Here is a 17694-nt window from a genome sequence, read left to right as displayed (position 1 = left end):
TATTTTTATTTTTTTTGCATTTTCATTGTTGGACATCATTTTTTATTAAAAAAAGTAACATTAAAATCGCTTGGAGCTGATTTCCCAATAAACTAGGAAATATGTTCACACGTATTTCCACGCATAATAGCGAGACACGTGATCATAAACAAATGTAAGCAAGGTTTGAAATTATTACATTTTAGTCAAATACTATATCCGTGTGGACTTCTTGCGGTCAATTTGCTGTCTACAAATTATTTGTAATCATGTTCCGGCTCCCCGACCATCCACTCAATAAAAAAATAGAAAAAAAATGGGCCGCGTCTGAATCTAGTTGATGATCCCTTACTTAGACATTGCATCATTGTATCTGTCCCATTATAGACCCATGAGAGCATGGGCAATGCCATTGAGGCCATCTCCATTGTCTTCTTCTACGAGTTGGCAAACAAGATGAGTGTAGTCACCTGTAGTCTGGCCGGTATACCGTATTTTAATATATACCAGTATTGATGCACGGACCGGTAAGGGTTTTTACTTTACGTTCTATAACGGTATTTTGAAGGTTTTGCTTGTTAAATGTGATACACCTTGTGTGATGTTCATTTGTATAGTTTACTCCGATAATTGAAACATCTTTCTCCCCTCACTCTATGCCGCTTTCCACACAGACCTAGTCCCACCCCTTCACTCAAGGAGCGCATTTGTTGTATCTCGACCATGAGACACTTGGTCAATGCAGCACATGCAACAATGAGAATGACTACGATGCTGTTTCCACTTTCCTTCATAATTTAAAAAATAATAATATGTTTATTATTTTCCAATAAAATGTTACATTGACATTCATTGTACTGTTGAATGGGATGGCCAATTTAGAGGACAAAACAAAACTTAACTCACACATACACAAAATAAAATCCTATTAGGTGGTACATGTATAAGAAGTCAGCATAGTCATTACAAGCAGTGTAGTTAAGCCAAAAATAAATTGAGTGGAGTACAGCACAGAGTAGAAACAGATAGTCAACCCAGTTATGAAGCGGGACTAGACCATTTATCCAGTATCGGCTGCCATATTCTGTAAAACAATGGACTTCTATTGAAGGTATTGTATCGTATCTTTTCCATATGTATTACATTTCCTAAATCCCATAACCACATTTCAAAAGGTAGGTACAGTCTCCAATTTCCAAAATTGCAATATGAGCCTTTTGGCTAAAAAGAGAGACAGCCTCCCCTCCTGGTTATTCCCATCAACTGTACCAAACAGAGCGATCAATGGGTCTGGGGCTAGAGCTCTATCGAAGGTTTTAGATAAGTAATCAAAAATAAGAGCCCAGTAAGCATGTAACATATGACATGTCCAAAATAAGTGGGTCAACGTCCCCTCATCCGGTTTGCACCTCTCGCACAGTGGTGAGGTGTCCGGGAATATTTTATGCAGTTTCACTATTGAGTAATGTAACCTGTGTATCACCTTAAACTGTACACGGTTTGTGAAAACCCATTCAAAATGGTCGGTCTCTAGACGATATGATGTGCTACAGGCCCACATAGAGGTATCCACAGACACTTTTAAAAGGGCTTGGGAACAAGAACTTGGTTCATAAATCTCAGATGAGGACTGGGTAGAAGCTCCCAGGGAATATAAACCACAGTTCTTGTTCCCAAGCCCTTTTAATAGTGTCTGTGGATACCTCTATGTGGGCCTGTAGCACATCATTACAGTCTAGAGACCGACCCTTTTGAATGGGGTTTTACAAGGATCAGGCTATGTAATGTAGGATATTTGGCTTAATGCCATACTGTGGGATATGTGTCCTTAAGAAATTCCTGATTTGGAGGTATCTGAAAAAATGTGTTGTTGGCATGTTGAACTTTCCCTGTAATTGTTGAAAATGAAGCTAACTAACCATCCATGTATAAATAACCAATTGTTATGAGCCCCTTCTCCCTCCACTGTGAAAACACCATATCTTCCAATGCAGGGTGGAAAGCATGATTTAGGCAAATCGGGCTGTCAATGTATACAATGGGTATGTTAAGAAAATACCTAATCTGTTTCCAGATGCTAAGAGTATGACAAAGTGGCTTTTAGAGTCATAAGTGGCTTTTTTCACATATGATGGACTATTAACAAGTGCAGGGAGTGAGGAACGTTGACAGGAGGCCTGCTCAATCAAAAGCCATATCATTCTGTCACATCCCAGGTAAACTTTCCCTCCAGAAAGCACAATGTTCAGATTAGCAGCACAATAATACAGTTTAAAGTGAGGAAGGCCAAAGCCCCCCTCTATCTTGTACTTGCATAAATGCTTCTTTGAAACTGTCCCAATTCGCTTTCAGTAGCTGATCAAGGTCTCGTCACTACAATGCCAAGGCGTGTGAACTTGTACATCACTGTTCTAAATGGGGTAGATTGCAGAAATTGCATATCCACAGGCCGTGATAGCGGCATCAATTCACATTTTGGCAGTTTATCTTGTAGCCAGAGAAGGAGCAGAATGTATTTATCAAGTTAAGGGCGGAATAGAAGTTTTAGGCTTGGATAAAAACAAAATAACATCATCTGCCTGTAGGGAAATTTTGTGGCGAGTGTCTTATTTTAACAGAAGCTATATCGGCACATGCCCGAATGCGAGGAGCAAGGGATTCCATGGCTATAGCGAAGAGAGCAGGCGAAATAGGGCACCCCTGTCGGCAGCCCTTGAACAGGTGAAATGACTGCGACATTGACTGATTGGTTACCACGGACGCCATTGCGTGTGCATAAATAATTATTATCCAATTAATAAATTCCTTTCCAAACCCGAAGTGCTCCAGAACCGACATCATATACTTCCACTCAATCTGATCAAACGCCTTCTCTGCATCAAGAGCTATTACCACTGCCTCAACCTTATGATACATTACGTTGAAAAGGAGTCTCAAATTGTGGTATATATGTCAGCCCGGGATAAAAACCTGTCTGGTCAGGGTGTATGATGTCGGAAACATATTTTTTCAATCGGTTTGCCAATATCTTTGTCAACACTTTATTTCCTATGGAGGGTAACGACATGGGGCGATAAGACGACATCTCCATGGAATCTCTATCATATTTTTTCAAGATCAGTGCTATTGTATCCTCATACAGTGTTTGCGGGAGTTTGGCATTTTCTTTGGATCGTTTAAACATTCGCAACATAAGTGGAGCTAGATTGGCGCAGTACTTCTTATAGAATTCTATTACATATCCATCGGGCCCAGGGGCCTTGCTGTTTGTAAATTGTGCTGTCGCTGTGTTAATTTCCTCTAAAGTTATCCCAGCGTCGAGTTCAGCAGCTGCCCCCCTGTCTAGTTTAGGAAGTTCACATTCCACTTTACTTCTTAATATAAATCCACAAGCATTCTATAATTACACTATTAGTTTGTGTTTCTTACATCTGTAAACAGCTAGTTTCTTTTCTTAGCAAGTTGTGGCTAAGTCGCGTTAGCCGCTAATGCTAATTGCTAGTCAGCTGGCTAGCCAATAAATGTACTGAGTCAGAGCAAATGTAGCTGGCAATACAGCCTGATACCAGTGATGGTGGAGGCCTAAATCAGCATGTTGTTTGTGCAACAGTATCTTCTAAATCAAAGAGGAATAGGCAAAGCATGAATATGTTCGCTACATGAAGAAAACATTTAATGTAGCCAAAGATTATAGGTAGGAAACACTGACCAACACTTTGGTTCCTACCCTGTCACAATAACTCCTCCCTGGCATTTTCATGTCAAACACTGTATTCAAAGTGTCCACTCTTATATTCTAACTATAAAATTATGATAACTATATTTCCATGATTCCATCAGTTCACCCAAGTGTTCTGATCTAAATCGCAAGTCAAATCACAATTGCAACATTTGGTAAAAAAACATTATTTTTTTAAAGGCCTACATTTTTGGCCAATATCGTGCAGCACTACGTGGCAATATGGAAATTATCTCAAATGAGTGCAGGACATTTATGAAAACTATTTTGGGTGGAAGTTTAATATAACAGTATAAAACAATCAGAACAGAGAACCCATTGAAATCAATTAATGTATGTGTTGTCACCCTAGGGTCACACACTACTCAAAGCAAATTCAGAACATTTATTACTCAAACCATTAAATACCGTGACATGATATTGTCACCATATAGCCCAGCCCTACTGTAGTGAATTGTTTGAACAGGTACAATGCCAAGGTTGCCGATTTAATGTCGCCTGCAGTTATGGAATGCTTGCTCACTAGTATAATTCATTGGCTGATCCCTCCTGATGACCCAAAATGGAATCATGTGATCCTTCCTTAACCCATAGGAAGTCCCACCCTGTTGATTACTTAAAAATGGTAAAAGTCCTCAATGGTGCTGCCCATGCTAAAACTGGCATTTGGGCACTAGTCATCCATCTCTTCTGGTTTAGTCCTCACCTCTGCTCTCCTCCTGCTCTCTTCCCCTGCCCTCTGATGAGTTAGTAGGTTAACTGGTTACTCAGGTGTCTCATTCCCTCCCCCTTCTCCCCTTCTCCTCATCTGTGTCTCCATTGATGTAATGGTCTGGAGTTCAGAGGAGAACTGGTCACTCAAGTCTCTGTTGGCCAGGAGGAAATCCCTCAGTCTCAGCAACTCCTCAGTGTCCTACAGAATACAGCAGGCAGTCAGTCAGACATTAGTCAGACAGAGTCAATCAGTCAGACAACTAATGGTTAGAATTGTAGTTAGAAGTACCTGTGTGTCTGTGTCAGTAAGCAGCTCCTGCAGCCTCTCTCTCAGCAAGTCCGCTTCCCATTGGCTGATAGACTCAGGCTCCACCCCCTCCGACAAGGAACCGTCCACTCGGTCCACACCAGGAACTAACACCGACAAATCAACAGCCAGCATCTGGACCCAAAAACACACACAGCATTTACACTCCATAGATCAGAGGTGATACAACACACAGATCTGAGAGCTGATATCACACACACACACACACCTCTAGTATCTGTTGTCCGGCTGCTTTCACTTCTGGTAGGTGTGTGAATTGCTGTAGGAGCTGCTGTATGCTGACCTGGTAGCGCCTCATCCACTGGTCACACACTCGCATCTCACAGGAGTGCATCAACTCGTTCCTACACCTGATAACCTAAGACAAGACGCATACACATTCATAACACACAAACACAGGAAACGTGTGTTTATACTGTGTGCGTTACCTCTCTGACACAGTGCTGGTCCACGTAGTTGAAGTGGGAGCAGAAGTTGAGGAGGTTGAGCAGTGCGGACGCATCACACAGCTCCGCCCCCTTAACCCCAGCTTGACCCCGCGGCATGTAGGCCTGAGGGAGACAAAGGAAGAAAGAAGGAGAGAAGAGGTCAATTATCTAATATAACATGAGTGTAAGCGGAGTACAATTTCAATAACAGAACCAATAATTCAGTAATATTTAGTTTGCACACACACACTACCTTGGCCAGTTCCCAGTGGTCCTGGTTCCAGAGTGGGGGTCTGCAATTCCCCCAATTCACCACCCCCCTGGGGTTTGTGTGGTGCCTCAGGATCATGTTCCTCCACTCTGTACACACCACACACACAGAGTACAGCTGTGGAACACATACGAGAAAGAATCATTCAATCAAACGTCATCATGACAGGTCTCTACTGGTGTAGTCTCTCGTGACCACGAATCCAAATCTCGTTTTTGTTCACTCGACCAGCGACGACGAGGCGAAGCGAGAGGGTTTTACGCCCGTCTAAATCTGTCCACGATAAGCAGACTGATAAGACCGGCTGCCTTCCCACCCTTTGGGTCGACGACTTCCATTGTTAGAACAGTCACTTGACTATCTTGTCAATATAGTATCAAATCTGACTCAACACAAGAGCCGGACAATAAGGGTGGGATTGTGTCTTCTTGGAAGTGCTAGAGATGGTCGAAGCAGATTCCAGGAGTGGTGGAGCACGTCACCTAAACGTGTAGAAGATGGAAAGAAGGAGGAAAGTCAAAATTGGTGTTACTGATGTTTGAAGAACAGTATGCCTATTCATGGGAAGCTGGGATCCAGAAGATACACAGTGAGTTTGTGAATAAACCCTTGCAGTGTCAAAATTGCAAAAGGTATGGTCATGTATCAAGTGTGTGTCAGCAGAAGCAACATATTGATGATGATCTACGGTGTTGCAATTGTGGTGGGAATCACCTTGCCGAATTCCTGGCGTGCCCCGTTAGGATGAAGGAGTTTGAAGGAGCACGGATCCGGGCTGTACAGCAGGTCACCTACATGGAGGCGCAGGCAATTGTTGAAGGGTGAATGGTGCTGAGGAAGCTATGGCAGTGGATGCCCGGCAGCCAGTTAAGATTCAGAATGTTGTTCACGAGTTGAAGGATACAGACACATTGATAGTGAAGGGCGATTGTGGCGTTTATTGCACAAGTGATTAATTGTACTTCCCAAACGAAGAAAGTCCAAGAAGCTGGGCATAATTGAATCTGCAAGGTTTGGGGTATTCAGGAATTAACAACTGAAACATTGCATGGAATACTGACTGAAGATGATTCTTCCCCCCCCCCCAGGCCCCTGAGCCTGTGTAGTGGTGTGAATTGGATTGGACTCTGACTGGAGTGAGATCGTTATTTTTTTTGTTTTTTGAATTATATATTTTTTATTACTCCTTTTCTTCAGTTCATTACCAGTACGGTTGGTGCCAGCATGCATGCACATTAAATTAGTGCGAACACCATTATAGCAGAAAAGAGTACGCGAGAGCCAGGGGCGTATTCCGATTCTTTAACAAAACGTTCTTACGGATGCAAACGGAACGAAACGGAAGGGACCTACCTACCTGAATGTGCTTCATCTTGGCCAGGTCGCAATTGTAAATGAGAACTTGTTCTCAGCTTGCCTACCTGGTTAAATAAAGGTGAAATAAATTAGTGTTTTCCGCTTTTCAACTGTTCGAACTAATAAATACACTCCTAACGTCCAGGCTACTACTGGAGTAAATTGACACATGATCTAGCTAGCCCATAATAATGTCCTTCTTAAAATGATTCAGGTTATTTGGGGAGGAGTTCAACTCAACTGACATTATGCCAGCAGACAACTTTTGACTCTCACCTGATTCCCTTTGGGTCTGCACCCGCTCCGACATGGCCGCCGCAGACCCGGGTTCCTAGTGACTAGATTTCCGTGGAAGGATCTCATCTCAGTATCGGTGAAAGGGTGCAATCCCTCCCGCAGTTTGAGGAGACAGTACCCCGCTTTGAGCCAGTTCTTATACCCGCCATCGTTCAGACGAGCGCTCAACTCTTCGTGTACCATGTACAAATTAAAACAAACACCAACATAAAGCAGAGCTAGATCTTAAAACAAACTGAAGAGTACGCCGACTATATCTCTGGAACGCTACATAAGAAAAGGTCAACAAAGAAACAAAAGTGCGTATCATCCGTGATGTCAAGTTTCCGCTTTTGTCTCGACTCGAACCACGCCCATTCTCTGTCAGTGCAGTATGGGGATTGTAGTAAACTAGCTAGACTTTTCCAACTGCCGTCGGTCTGTCCTGAAACAGCGAAACTGTCTGTATAGCCTGAATATGATTTATTAAAGTGATAACGACAATACAGGTAAAATAATCTAAATGATTCATTATAAAATCTAAAGATGTATCTATAACTATAGGCTTAGGCCATACATTATCAGTACTCTAACTGCCTTGCCTACATAAATCCAACCTGTAGTTTACCTACATAGCAGTACTCACCTATACAAGACTTTAAGTCATAGAATACTAAAAGCTATAAGAAACGTAGGATAGTACAGTTGTCAGGATGGCCGAGCGGTCTAAGGCGCCAGACTCAAGGTGAAAATCCTTCCTGGGTAAAAGGGGAATTCTGGTCTCCGAATGGAGGCGCGGGTTCGAATCCCGCTTCTGACAATGTTTTTCCTTAACAAAATCAGATTGAAAGAGTCTACTCAGTGGATTCCCTCAAGTGGTGGAAAGAAAACACATTTTACGTTTTACCATTGCCTAGTTATAAATGCGCTCACCTGGGCTATTTTCGAGTGATCCAGACAGAGCAGCGAAATTTCAGGTAAGAGGAAAAGAGTGTTTTCGTGTTTTCGTCCATGAGGTGGCGCCATCATCATACCAAACGCCAGAGGCAGCTCTGCATGGACGAGTTTTACTGCTGGCTGAAAGGAGAAGTTTTACTGGTCACCCTCCTAGAGATTTATTTACAGGGTATCCACATAACCAAGGTGTGGTTGTGTGTGTGTGTGTGTTAGAAATATATACCAAGATGTGCATTATAAGAAACGTGTGGCCTAACCCTGCAACAGTAAAGCGTGCATATTCTGTTTCTGTAGTTAGAGGACAGAAAACAACCCACACACCTAATTTAAGGACCAGTGGTATTCTCTGATACAGTGAATCACTTACTTAGAATTATAGGACCCAACTTCAAACAGATTTATACAACAAAGAGCAATTATGAAAATGAAAATACATTTTGTGTTGTATCAAATAATGTCATCTTTACATGAACATTTAATTAGTCTTTTAGGATGCTCACCGAAAAACAAATATCCCTCTATCTTTGTAATTGGATCTCTACGGATTCGATTAAAGCTAAAGTAGATTAGACACCCTGGAGTGTGTGTATGTGTGTGTGCACGCGCTTGCGTCCGTACTTCCCTGCGAGTGTAAGTGCATAAATGTGGCCTGCTTAGTGAATTGAGAGGGACACAACAATGGTGTGCGTGTGATCCCAGCAGGGGGTTGTTTTAAGCAGAGGGAGATCAAAGAGACATTAGTATTCTGAAATAAATCATACGCCCAGGTCTCACTGTGAGAGTCCCCAACCCCCATATACACACACACAGGCGATCACGCACACAAACAGGCAACTCCGCGCACACATACACACACACACACACACACACACACAAGCACACACAAGGATACACACACACACAAGCCTGCATGCTTTTACATACACACGCACACACATCCACATATTCTCTCGCTCCACTCGGCTCAACCCACTGTCTCTCTCTTCAAACGTCTGCCCTCCCTTACCCCGATGGGGCTTCATAACAATCTGCTCACTGGCTCTGTTTCCTTTGTTACCCTCTCAATGTTTCTCACTTTTGCACAAAATACAGTTTCCACCCACTTTCTGCAAATATGCAGTGCAGAAAAACGCTTTGTCAGAGAAAATGGTTGTTCATTTCTCAGAGAGAAAGTCAGAAACGCCAACCACATGGTTTGACATGTTTATCCTCAGGGAAGCCGCACCGTCTTTCGCTCTCGTTCTCTCGCTGTCTCTGTTTTTCAGTCTGCTACCTCTGGATGGGATGGTTTAATTTATATGTCATTGTCCTTACCTCGTGGTTTTACTGAAACGTTAGTGTTTCACTTTCTAAGGACGTACTGAGTTTCATGTTGTTAGTTTTATTAAATAGTCATTCTAGGGATGGGTATATTATTCATCGAAGACTGTCACCTGGAGATCGAAAAGAAGGAGAGAAAAAGGGAAAGGGAGATGGAGAGAGACAGAGAGGGAAGAAAGACACTGGAATCAATTTCAAATTAAATCCCATTTGTCACATACAACAGATCAAATCCCATTTGTCACATACAACAAATCAAATCCCATTTGCCCGAATACAACAGGTGCAGACCTTACCGTGAAATGCTTACTTAACCAACAATGCAGTTCAAGAAATAGAGTCAAGAAAATACATGACAATAACGAGGCTATATACAGGGGGTACCGGTACTGAGCCAATGTGAGGGGGTACAGGTTAGTCGAGGTAAAGTTTTGTAAAGTGACTATGCATGGATAATAAACAGTAAGTAGCAGCAGTGTCAAAACAAAGGGGAGAGGGGGCTCAATGTAAATAGTCCGGGTGGATTAATTGTTCAGCTGTCATATGGCTTGGGGGTAGAAAATGTTAAGGATCCTTTTGGTCCCAGACTTGGCGCTCCAGTACCGCTTACCGTGCGGTAGCAGAGAGAACAGTCTACGACTTGGGTGACTGTAGTCTTCCTCTGACACCGCCTAGTATATAAGTCTTGGATGTCATGAAGCTTGGCCCCAGTGATGTACTGGGCCATATGCGCTACCCTCTGTAGCACCTTACGGCCAGATACCGAGCGAGCAAACTGGTCAGGATGCTCTCGATGGTGCAGCTGTAGAACTTTTTGAGAATCTAGGAACCCATGCCAAATCTTTTCAGTCTCCTTAGGGGGAAAAGGTGTTGTCGTACCCTTTTCACAACTGTCTGGGTGTGTTTGGACCATGATATTTCGTTGGTAATGTGGACACCAAGGAACTTGAAACCCTCTACCCGCTCCACTTCAGTCCAGTCAATGTTAATGGGGGCCTGTTCGGCCCTTGTCTTCCTATAGTCCAGGATCAGGTCCTTTGTCTTGCTCACATTGAGGGAGAGAGTGTTGTCCTGGCACTACACTGCCTTGTCTCTGACCTCCTCCGTATAGGCTGTCTCATTGTTGTCGGTGATCAGGCCTACCACTGTTGTGTCGTCAGCAAACTTAATGATGGTGTTGGAGTCGTGCTTGGAAATGCAGTCGTGGGTGAACAGTGCGATTGAGATTGCATCATCTGTGGATCTGTTGGGGCTGTATGCGAATTGGAGTGGGTCTAGGGTTTTCAGCATGATGGTGTTGATGTGAGCCATAACCAGCCTTTCTAAGCACTTCAAGACTACTGACGTGAGTGCTAAGTGGCGGTAATCATTTAGGCAGGTTACCTTCGCTTTCTTGGGCACAGAGACTATGGTGGTCTGCTTGAAACATGTAGGTATTACAGACTCGGTCAGGGAGAGGTTGAAAACGTCAGTGAAGACACTTGCCAGTTGGGCCATGCATGCTTTGAGTATGTGTCCTGGTAATCCGTTTGGCCCCACATCTTTGTGAATGTTGACCTGTTTAAAGGTCTTGCTCACATCGGCCACAGAGGGTGTGATCACACAGTCTTCCTGAACAGCTGGTGCTCTCATGTTGCTTGCCTCAAAGCGAGCATAAAAGGCATTTAGCTCATAGAGTCTTTGTAGTCCGTAACATTTTCAAGCCCTGCCACGTCCGACGAGCGTCAGAGCCGGTGTAGTGGGATTAAATTCTTTGTTTTTTCATATGTAGAATTAGAATGAGTAAAGTGTTGTTTTATGACTTGAGCATGTGTGTGGGACTGAGGAGACTTAGGGTCAGAATAGTTCTTAAGTGACGCTGGTGACACAGAGAGCAAACAGCATATGCCCCAGTGTCTACAGGAACAATAGCAAGCAGTTGTCAATACAGTTATCATCACTCCCACAAAGGATATCGTGACACATACATAGGCACACGTCTGAAGGCATCCAGTGTTTTAGAAAAACAATCAGATCCACAAAAGTTGAACACTCTGCTCCTGGCAGTAACTCAAACATGTGATTATGAGGTTGTGTGCATGTGTGCGATTGTGTAATTGTCTGTGAGTGTCTGTGTTCCCACACGTGTATCTGCATATGTGTGTGTGTACTTTGATAGCCACCCACATGAATATGCAGATGTATTTCAGGGAGCGTATGTGCTCGGCATTAAGCCCACTCTCCACTGCTGACCCAATTTCACACCGCATATTTTGTGTGTGTGTGTGTGTGTGTATGCTTCTATGACTGTTATTGCATTTCACCACCCTAAAGCAGTGAGTGATGGAGACTCAACCAGACAGGCATGCATGTGTGTGTGTGTGTGTGTGTGTGTGTGTGTGTGTGTGTGTGTGTGTGTGTCTGTGTGTGTGTGTGTGTGTGTGTGTGTGTGTGTGTGTGTGTGTGTGTGTGTGTGTGTGTGTGTTACCTCTCCTGTGTGTGAGTTCATATAAAACAAACAGGTCATTAATGTAGTTTTCTCCCCACCCAGAGTGTCACAGTGGGAAACATGTTACATTACTCACATGTGATGCCCGGAGGTTTAATACTGACCTGGGATTCAATCATCACACACTCTGTCTGCACCCCGAGAAGCATCACACACACACATATAAACAAACACGCGAGCACACACACACGCACACACACTGAGAGAGAGGTTAGTCAGTGACCTGTGAGGTGAGAACACGTTTTGAACTGAAGGTGAGACATTTGGCGAGAGTCATTTTTTAGTGGCCGACCAAAGATTCTGACATTTGGAACTGTGGTGTGTGTGTGTGAGAGAGAGATATATAGTGCATTCGGAAATTATTCAGACCCCTTGACTTTTTCTACATTTTGTTACGTTACAGCCTTATTCTAAAATGTATGAAATAGTATTTTTCCCTCATCAATCTACACACAATACCCCATAATGACAAAGTGAAAAAATGTTTTAAGACATTTTTGCTAATTTATTAAAAATAAAAAACAGAAATACCGTATTTACATAAGTATTCAGACCCTTTGCTATGAGACTCGAAATTGAGCTCAGATACATCCTGGTTCCATTGATCATCCTTGAGATGTTTCTACAACTTGATTGGAGTCCACCTGTGGTAAATTCAATTGATTGGACATGATTTGGAAAGGTACCTGTCTATATACGGTCCCACAGTTGCCAGTGGCCTCCATCATGTCATACAGTTAAAGGTTAAATACTTATTCTTTTTTACAGGATTGTGTCAAGAAACAGATCTGAGGAAGGGTAGCAAAAAATGTCTGCAGCATTTAAGATCCCCAAGAACACAGTGGCCTCCATCATTATTAAATGGAAGAAGTTTGGAACCACCAACACTTCCTAGATCTGGCCGCCTGGCCAAATTGAGCAATCGGGGGGAAGGGTCTCTGTCAGTGAAGTGACCAAGAACCAGATGGTCACTCTGACAGAGCTCCAGAGTTCCTCTGTGGAGGTGGGATAACCTTCCAGAAGGACAACCATCTCTGCAGCACTCCACCAATCAGGCCTTTATGGTAGAGTGGCCAGAAGGAAGCCACTTTTCAGTAAAAGGCACATGACTGCCCCGCTTGGAGTTTGCAAAAAGGCACCTAAAGGACTCAGACCATGAGAAACAAGATTCTCTGGTCTGATGAAACCAAGATTGAACTCTTTGTCCTGAATGCTAATCGCCATGTCTGGAGGAAACCTGGCACCATCTTTCCAGTGAAGCAATGGTGGTGGCAGCATCATGCTGTGGGGATGTTTTTCGGTGGCAGGGACTGGGAGACTAGTCAGGATTAAGGAAAAGATGACCGGAGCAAAGTACAGAGAGATCCTTGATAAAAATCTGCTCCTTCCAACAGGACAACGACCCTAAGCACACAGTCAAGACAACACAGGAGTGGCATCGGGTCAAGTCTCTGAATGTCCTTGAGTGGCCCAGCCAGAGTCCGGACTTGACCCCGATCAAACATCTCTGGAGAGACCTGAAAATAGCTGTGCAGCCATGTTCCCCATCCAACCTGACAGAGCTTGAGAGGATCTGCAGTGAGGAATGGAAAAAACTTCCCAAACACAGGTGTGCCAAGTTGTAGTGTCATACCCAAGAAGACACAAGGCTGTAATCGCTGCCAAAGGCGCTTCAACAAAGTATCGAGTAAAGGGTCTGAATACTTATGTAAATATGATATTTCAGTTTTTTTGTTGTTGGATAAATTAGCTAACACTTCTAAAAACCTTTTTTTGTTTCGTCATTATGGGGTATTGTGTGTAGATTGATGAGGGGAAAAAACAATTGAATCCATTTTAGAATAAGGCAAAATGTGGAAAGGGTCAAGGGGTCTGAATACTTTCCTAATGCACTGTATATGTAGTTTTTCTGTTTGATATGATTTTCTTCCCCAGTGCATTTCCATAGAATTTTCATAAATAATATTTTCATGAAAGAAATATAAATCGATACATTTTTTGTGATTAAGCTTGCTTCTCCCAGTGATGATACAGGTGACATACTTCAAAGGGAGCAGCTCATTGGATAAACACTAGATGGCGATAACGAGAGGGAAACTGCATGGCAGGGTTGGGAAAGGATTTGTTCATTGTTTTAACCATGGTTGGGGAGTAACGGATTACATGTACAGTGCCTTGCGAAAGTATTCGGCCCCCTTGAACTTTGCGACCTTTTGCCACATTTCAGGCTTCAAACATAAAGATATAAAACTGTATTTTTTTGTGAAGAATCAACAACAAGTGAGACACAATCATGAAGTGGAACGACATTTATTGGATATTTCAAACTTTTTTAACAAATCAAAAACTGAAAAATTGGGCGTGCAAAATTATTCAGCCCCCTTAAGTTAATACTTTGTAGCGCCACCTTTTGCTGCGATTACAGCTGTAAGTCGCTTGGGGTATGTCTCTATCAGTTTTGCACATCGAGAGACTGACATTTTTTCCCATTCCTCCTTGCAAAACAGCTCGAGCTCAGTGAGGTTGGATGGAGAGCATTTGTGAACAGCAGTTTTCAGTTCTTTCCACAGATTCTCGATTGGATTCAGGTCTGGACTTTGGCTTGGCCATTCTAACACCTGGATATGTTTATTTTTGAACCATTCCATTGTAGATTTTGCTTTATGTTTTGGATCATTGTCTTGTTGGAAGACAAATCTCCGTCCCAGTCTCAGGTCTTTTGCAGACTCCATCAGGTTTTCTTCCAGAATGGTCCTGTATTTGGCTCCATCCATCTTCCCATCAATTTTAACCATCTTCCCTGTCCCTGCTGAAGAAAAGCAGGCCCAAACCATGATGCTGCCACCACCATGTTTGACAGTGTTGACAGTGTGACAGCTGTGTTGCTTTTACGCCAAACATTTTGCATTGTTGCCAAAAAGTTCAATTTTGGATTCATCTGACCAGAGCACCTTCTTCCACATGTTTGGTGTGTCTCCCAGGTGGCTTGTGGAAAACTTTAAACGACACTTTTTATGGATATCTTTAAGAAATGGCTTTCTTCTTGCCACTCTTCCATAAAGGCCAGATTTGTGCAATATACGACTGATTGTTGTCCTATGGACAGAGTCTCCCACCTCAGCTGTAGATCTCTGCAGTTCATCCAGAGTGATCATGGGCCTCTTGGCTGCATCTCTGATCAGTCTTCTCCTTGTATGAGCTGAAAGTTTAGAGGAACGGCCAGGTCTTGGTAGATTTGCAGTGGTCTGATACTCCTTCCATTTCAATATTATCGCATGCACAGTGCTCCTTGCGATTTTTAAAGCTTGGGAAATCTTTTTGTATCCAAATCCGGCTTTAAACTTCTTCACAACAGTATCTCGGACCTGCCTGGTGTGTTCCTTGTTCTTCATGATGCTCTCTGCGCTTTTAACGGACCTCTGAGACTATCACAGTGCAGGTGCATTTATACGGAGACTTAATTACACACAGGTGGATTGTATTTATCATCATTAGTCATTTAGGTCAACATTGGATCATTCAGAGATCCTCACTGAACTTCTGGAGAGAGTTTGCTGCACTGAAAGTAAAGGGGCTGAATAATTTTGCACGCCCAATTTTTCAGTTTTTGATTTGTTAAAAAAGTTTGAAATATCCAATAAATGTCGTTCCACTTCATGATTGTGTCCCACTTGTTGTTGATTCTTCACAAAAAAATACAGTTTTATATCTTTATGTTTGAAGCCTGAAATGTGGCAAAAGGTCGCAAAGTTCAAGGGGGCCGAATACTTTCACAAGGCACTGTAATCCCTTGCATGTAAGGGATTACGAAAAAACGGTAACTGTAATCCGTTACTTTACCAGCAAAAACATTGCAATCAGATTACAGATACTTCTGAAAAACTAGATGATTACTTCGAGGATTACTTTTAAATTCAGAAAGGATGTTTGAGGAAAAAAATCTTTGACACTTCTCTGTTTGTTCAATGACATTCAATTCAGCATTGAAAAACAGGGGCAAGTGTAAGTTTGTTCCACCTGAGCGAGTCTGACCACAAGTCAGATACCACTATGATGGCACACAAACTGTGTTTGATGGATCGGAGGCTAAGAGTAGGAATAGGCTTTTGTAGGCTACAGTCCAAGCTATGTCTTCCAATGGTGCGACTGCTGGTGGCATCCAAAAATTATCCAACTTGAATAAACACTTGGAGGCAAGGATGACAGCAGTGGTGTAGACTACGGCGATATGGATATCACTTATTCATGATATTTACAAAGTGCATTGATGTGAATCGCACTGCTGCCCTCTCATTTAGTTATTTGCGCTTTACGGATTGTGGTTGTTGTGGATGGCTGTTCACAAATCTAAATGTGCATTTGAACCCAATAATGGTTGAATTCAAGAAGTTTAAGCTGGTTTTTGAAACCAGTGGACAACCAGTGAAAAATGTGCTCTTACAACAGCTGCATAGTGCGGATCCCAGCCTATAGAATAAAAGTGGGGCTTTAATTCATGCTGATAAAAAAAAATCCATAGACCTAATGGACACATGCTCAAACTCGCACACTTTTAGACTTAAAGTGACAATATATATACAGTATGAGTCAAATGTTTGGACACACCTACTCATTCCAGGGTTGTTCTTTATTTTTACTATTTTCTACATTATAGAATAATAGCAAAGACATCAAAACTATGAAATAACACATGGAATCATGTAGTAACCAAAAAAGTGTTAAACTTATATGTTTTATTTGAGATTCTTCAAAGTAGCCACCCTTTGCCTTGATGACAGCTTTGCACACTCTTGGCCTTCTCTCAACCAGCTTCATGAGGTAGTCCCTGGAATGCATTTCAATTAACAGGTGAGCCTTGTTAAAAGTTAATTTGTGGAATTTCTTTCCTTTTTAATGTGTTTGAGCCAATGAGTTGTGTTGTGACAAGGTAGGGGTGGTATACAGAAGATAGCCCTATTTGGTACAAGACCAAGTCCATGTTATGGCAAGAACAGCTCAAATAAGCAAAGAGAAATGGCAGTCCGTCATTACTTTAAGACATGAAGGTCAGTCAATCCGGAAAATGACAAGACATTTTTAAGTTTCTTCAAGTGCAGTCGCAAAAACCATCAAGCGCTATGATGACCACCACAGGAAGACCCAGAGTTACCTCTGCTGCAGAGGATAAGTTCATTAGCATTACCAGCCTCAGAAATTGCAACCCAAATAAATGCTTTACAGAGTTCAAGTAACAGACACATCTCAGCATCAATTGTTCAGAGGAGACTGCGTGAATCAGGCCTTCATGGTTGAATTGCTGCAAAGAAACCACTACTGAAGGACACCAAAAAGAAGACAAGACTTTCTTGGGCCAAGAAACATGAGCAATGGACGTTAGACCAAATTTGAGATTTTTAGTTCCAACTGCTGTGTCTTTGTGAGACGCAGAGAAGTTGAATGTATTATATCCACATGTGTGGTTCCCACAGTGAAGCATGGAGGTGGAGGTGTGATGGTGTGGGGGTTCTTTGCTGGTGACACTGTCTGTGAATTATTTAGAATTCAAGGCACACTTAACCAGCATGACTACCACAGAATTCTGCAGCGATACGCCATCCCATCTGGATTGCGCTTAGTGGGACTATCATTTGTTTTTCAACAGGACAATGACCCAAAACACACCTCCAGGCTGTGTAAGGGCTATTTGACCTAGAAGGAGAGTGATGGAGTGATACATCAGATGACCTGGTCTCCACAACCCAATTGAGATGGTTTGGGATGAGTTGAACCTCAGAGTGAAGGAAAAGCAGCCAAGAAGTGCTCAGTATATGTGGGAACTCCTTCAAGATGGTTGGAAAA

The 17694-nt window shown here is 42.6% G+C and overlaps 1 protein-coding gene and 1 non-coding gene across 8 annotated transcripts; one reads left to right on the top strand and one right to left on the bottom strand.

The window, feature by feature from the left end:
• Window positions 1-3626: 3626 nt before the first annotated feature.
• zgc:153935 (uncharacterized protein CXorf38 homolog) lies at window positions 3627-7478 on the bottom strand. 7 transcript variants are annotated; one of them, XM_090225303.1, is made up of 7 exons: window positions 7092-7474; window positions 6817-6880; window positions 5442-5576; window positions 5189-5311; window positions 4969-5118; window positions 4722-4874; window positions 3627-4631 (listed from the first exon to the last, which is right to left on the bottom strand). In XM_090225303.1, the coding sequence occupies exons 2-7, from the start codon at window positions 6829-6831 to the stop codon at window positions 4482-4484; spliced, it is 726 nt and encodes a 241-aa protein (XP_090081429.1). In that variant the 5' UTR covers window positions 6832-6880; window positions 7092-7474; the 3' UTR covers window positions 3627-4481. The 7 variants fall into 7 exon arrangements, with proteins under 7 accessions (XP_090081429.1, XP_090081428.1, XP_090081433.1 ...); XM_090225302.1 differs by having other exon boundaries at window positions 5442-5548; XM_090225307.1 differs by lacking the exon at window positions 6817-6880 and adding an exon at window positions 6174-6250 and having other exon boundaries at window positions 5442-5941; window positions 7092-7457.
• Window positions 7479-7798: 320 nt separating this feature from the next.
• trnal-caa (transfer RNA leucine (anticodon CAA)) lies at window positions 7799-7911 on the top strand. The gene is made up of 2 exons: window positions 7799-7836; window positions 7866-7911. It is a non-coding gene; the product is annotated as a tRNA-Leu (tRNA).
• Window positions 7912-17694: the final 9783 nt, after the last annotated feature.

Source organism: Oncorhynchus mykiss, chromosome 28 (genome assembly GCF_057628025.1).
Source record: "Oncorhynchus mykiss isolate SJ-2025 chromosome 28, ASM5762802v1, whole genome shotgun sequence".
Taxonomy (NCBI): domain Eukaryota; kingdom Metazoa; phylum Chordata; class Actinopteri; order Salmoniformes; family Salmonidae; genus Oncorhynchus; species Oncorhynchus mykiss.
The sequence above is the reverse complement of the archived record's forward strand: the minus strand, read 5'-3'. Positions and strand labels throughout refer to the sequence as shown.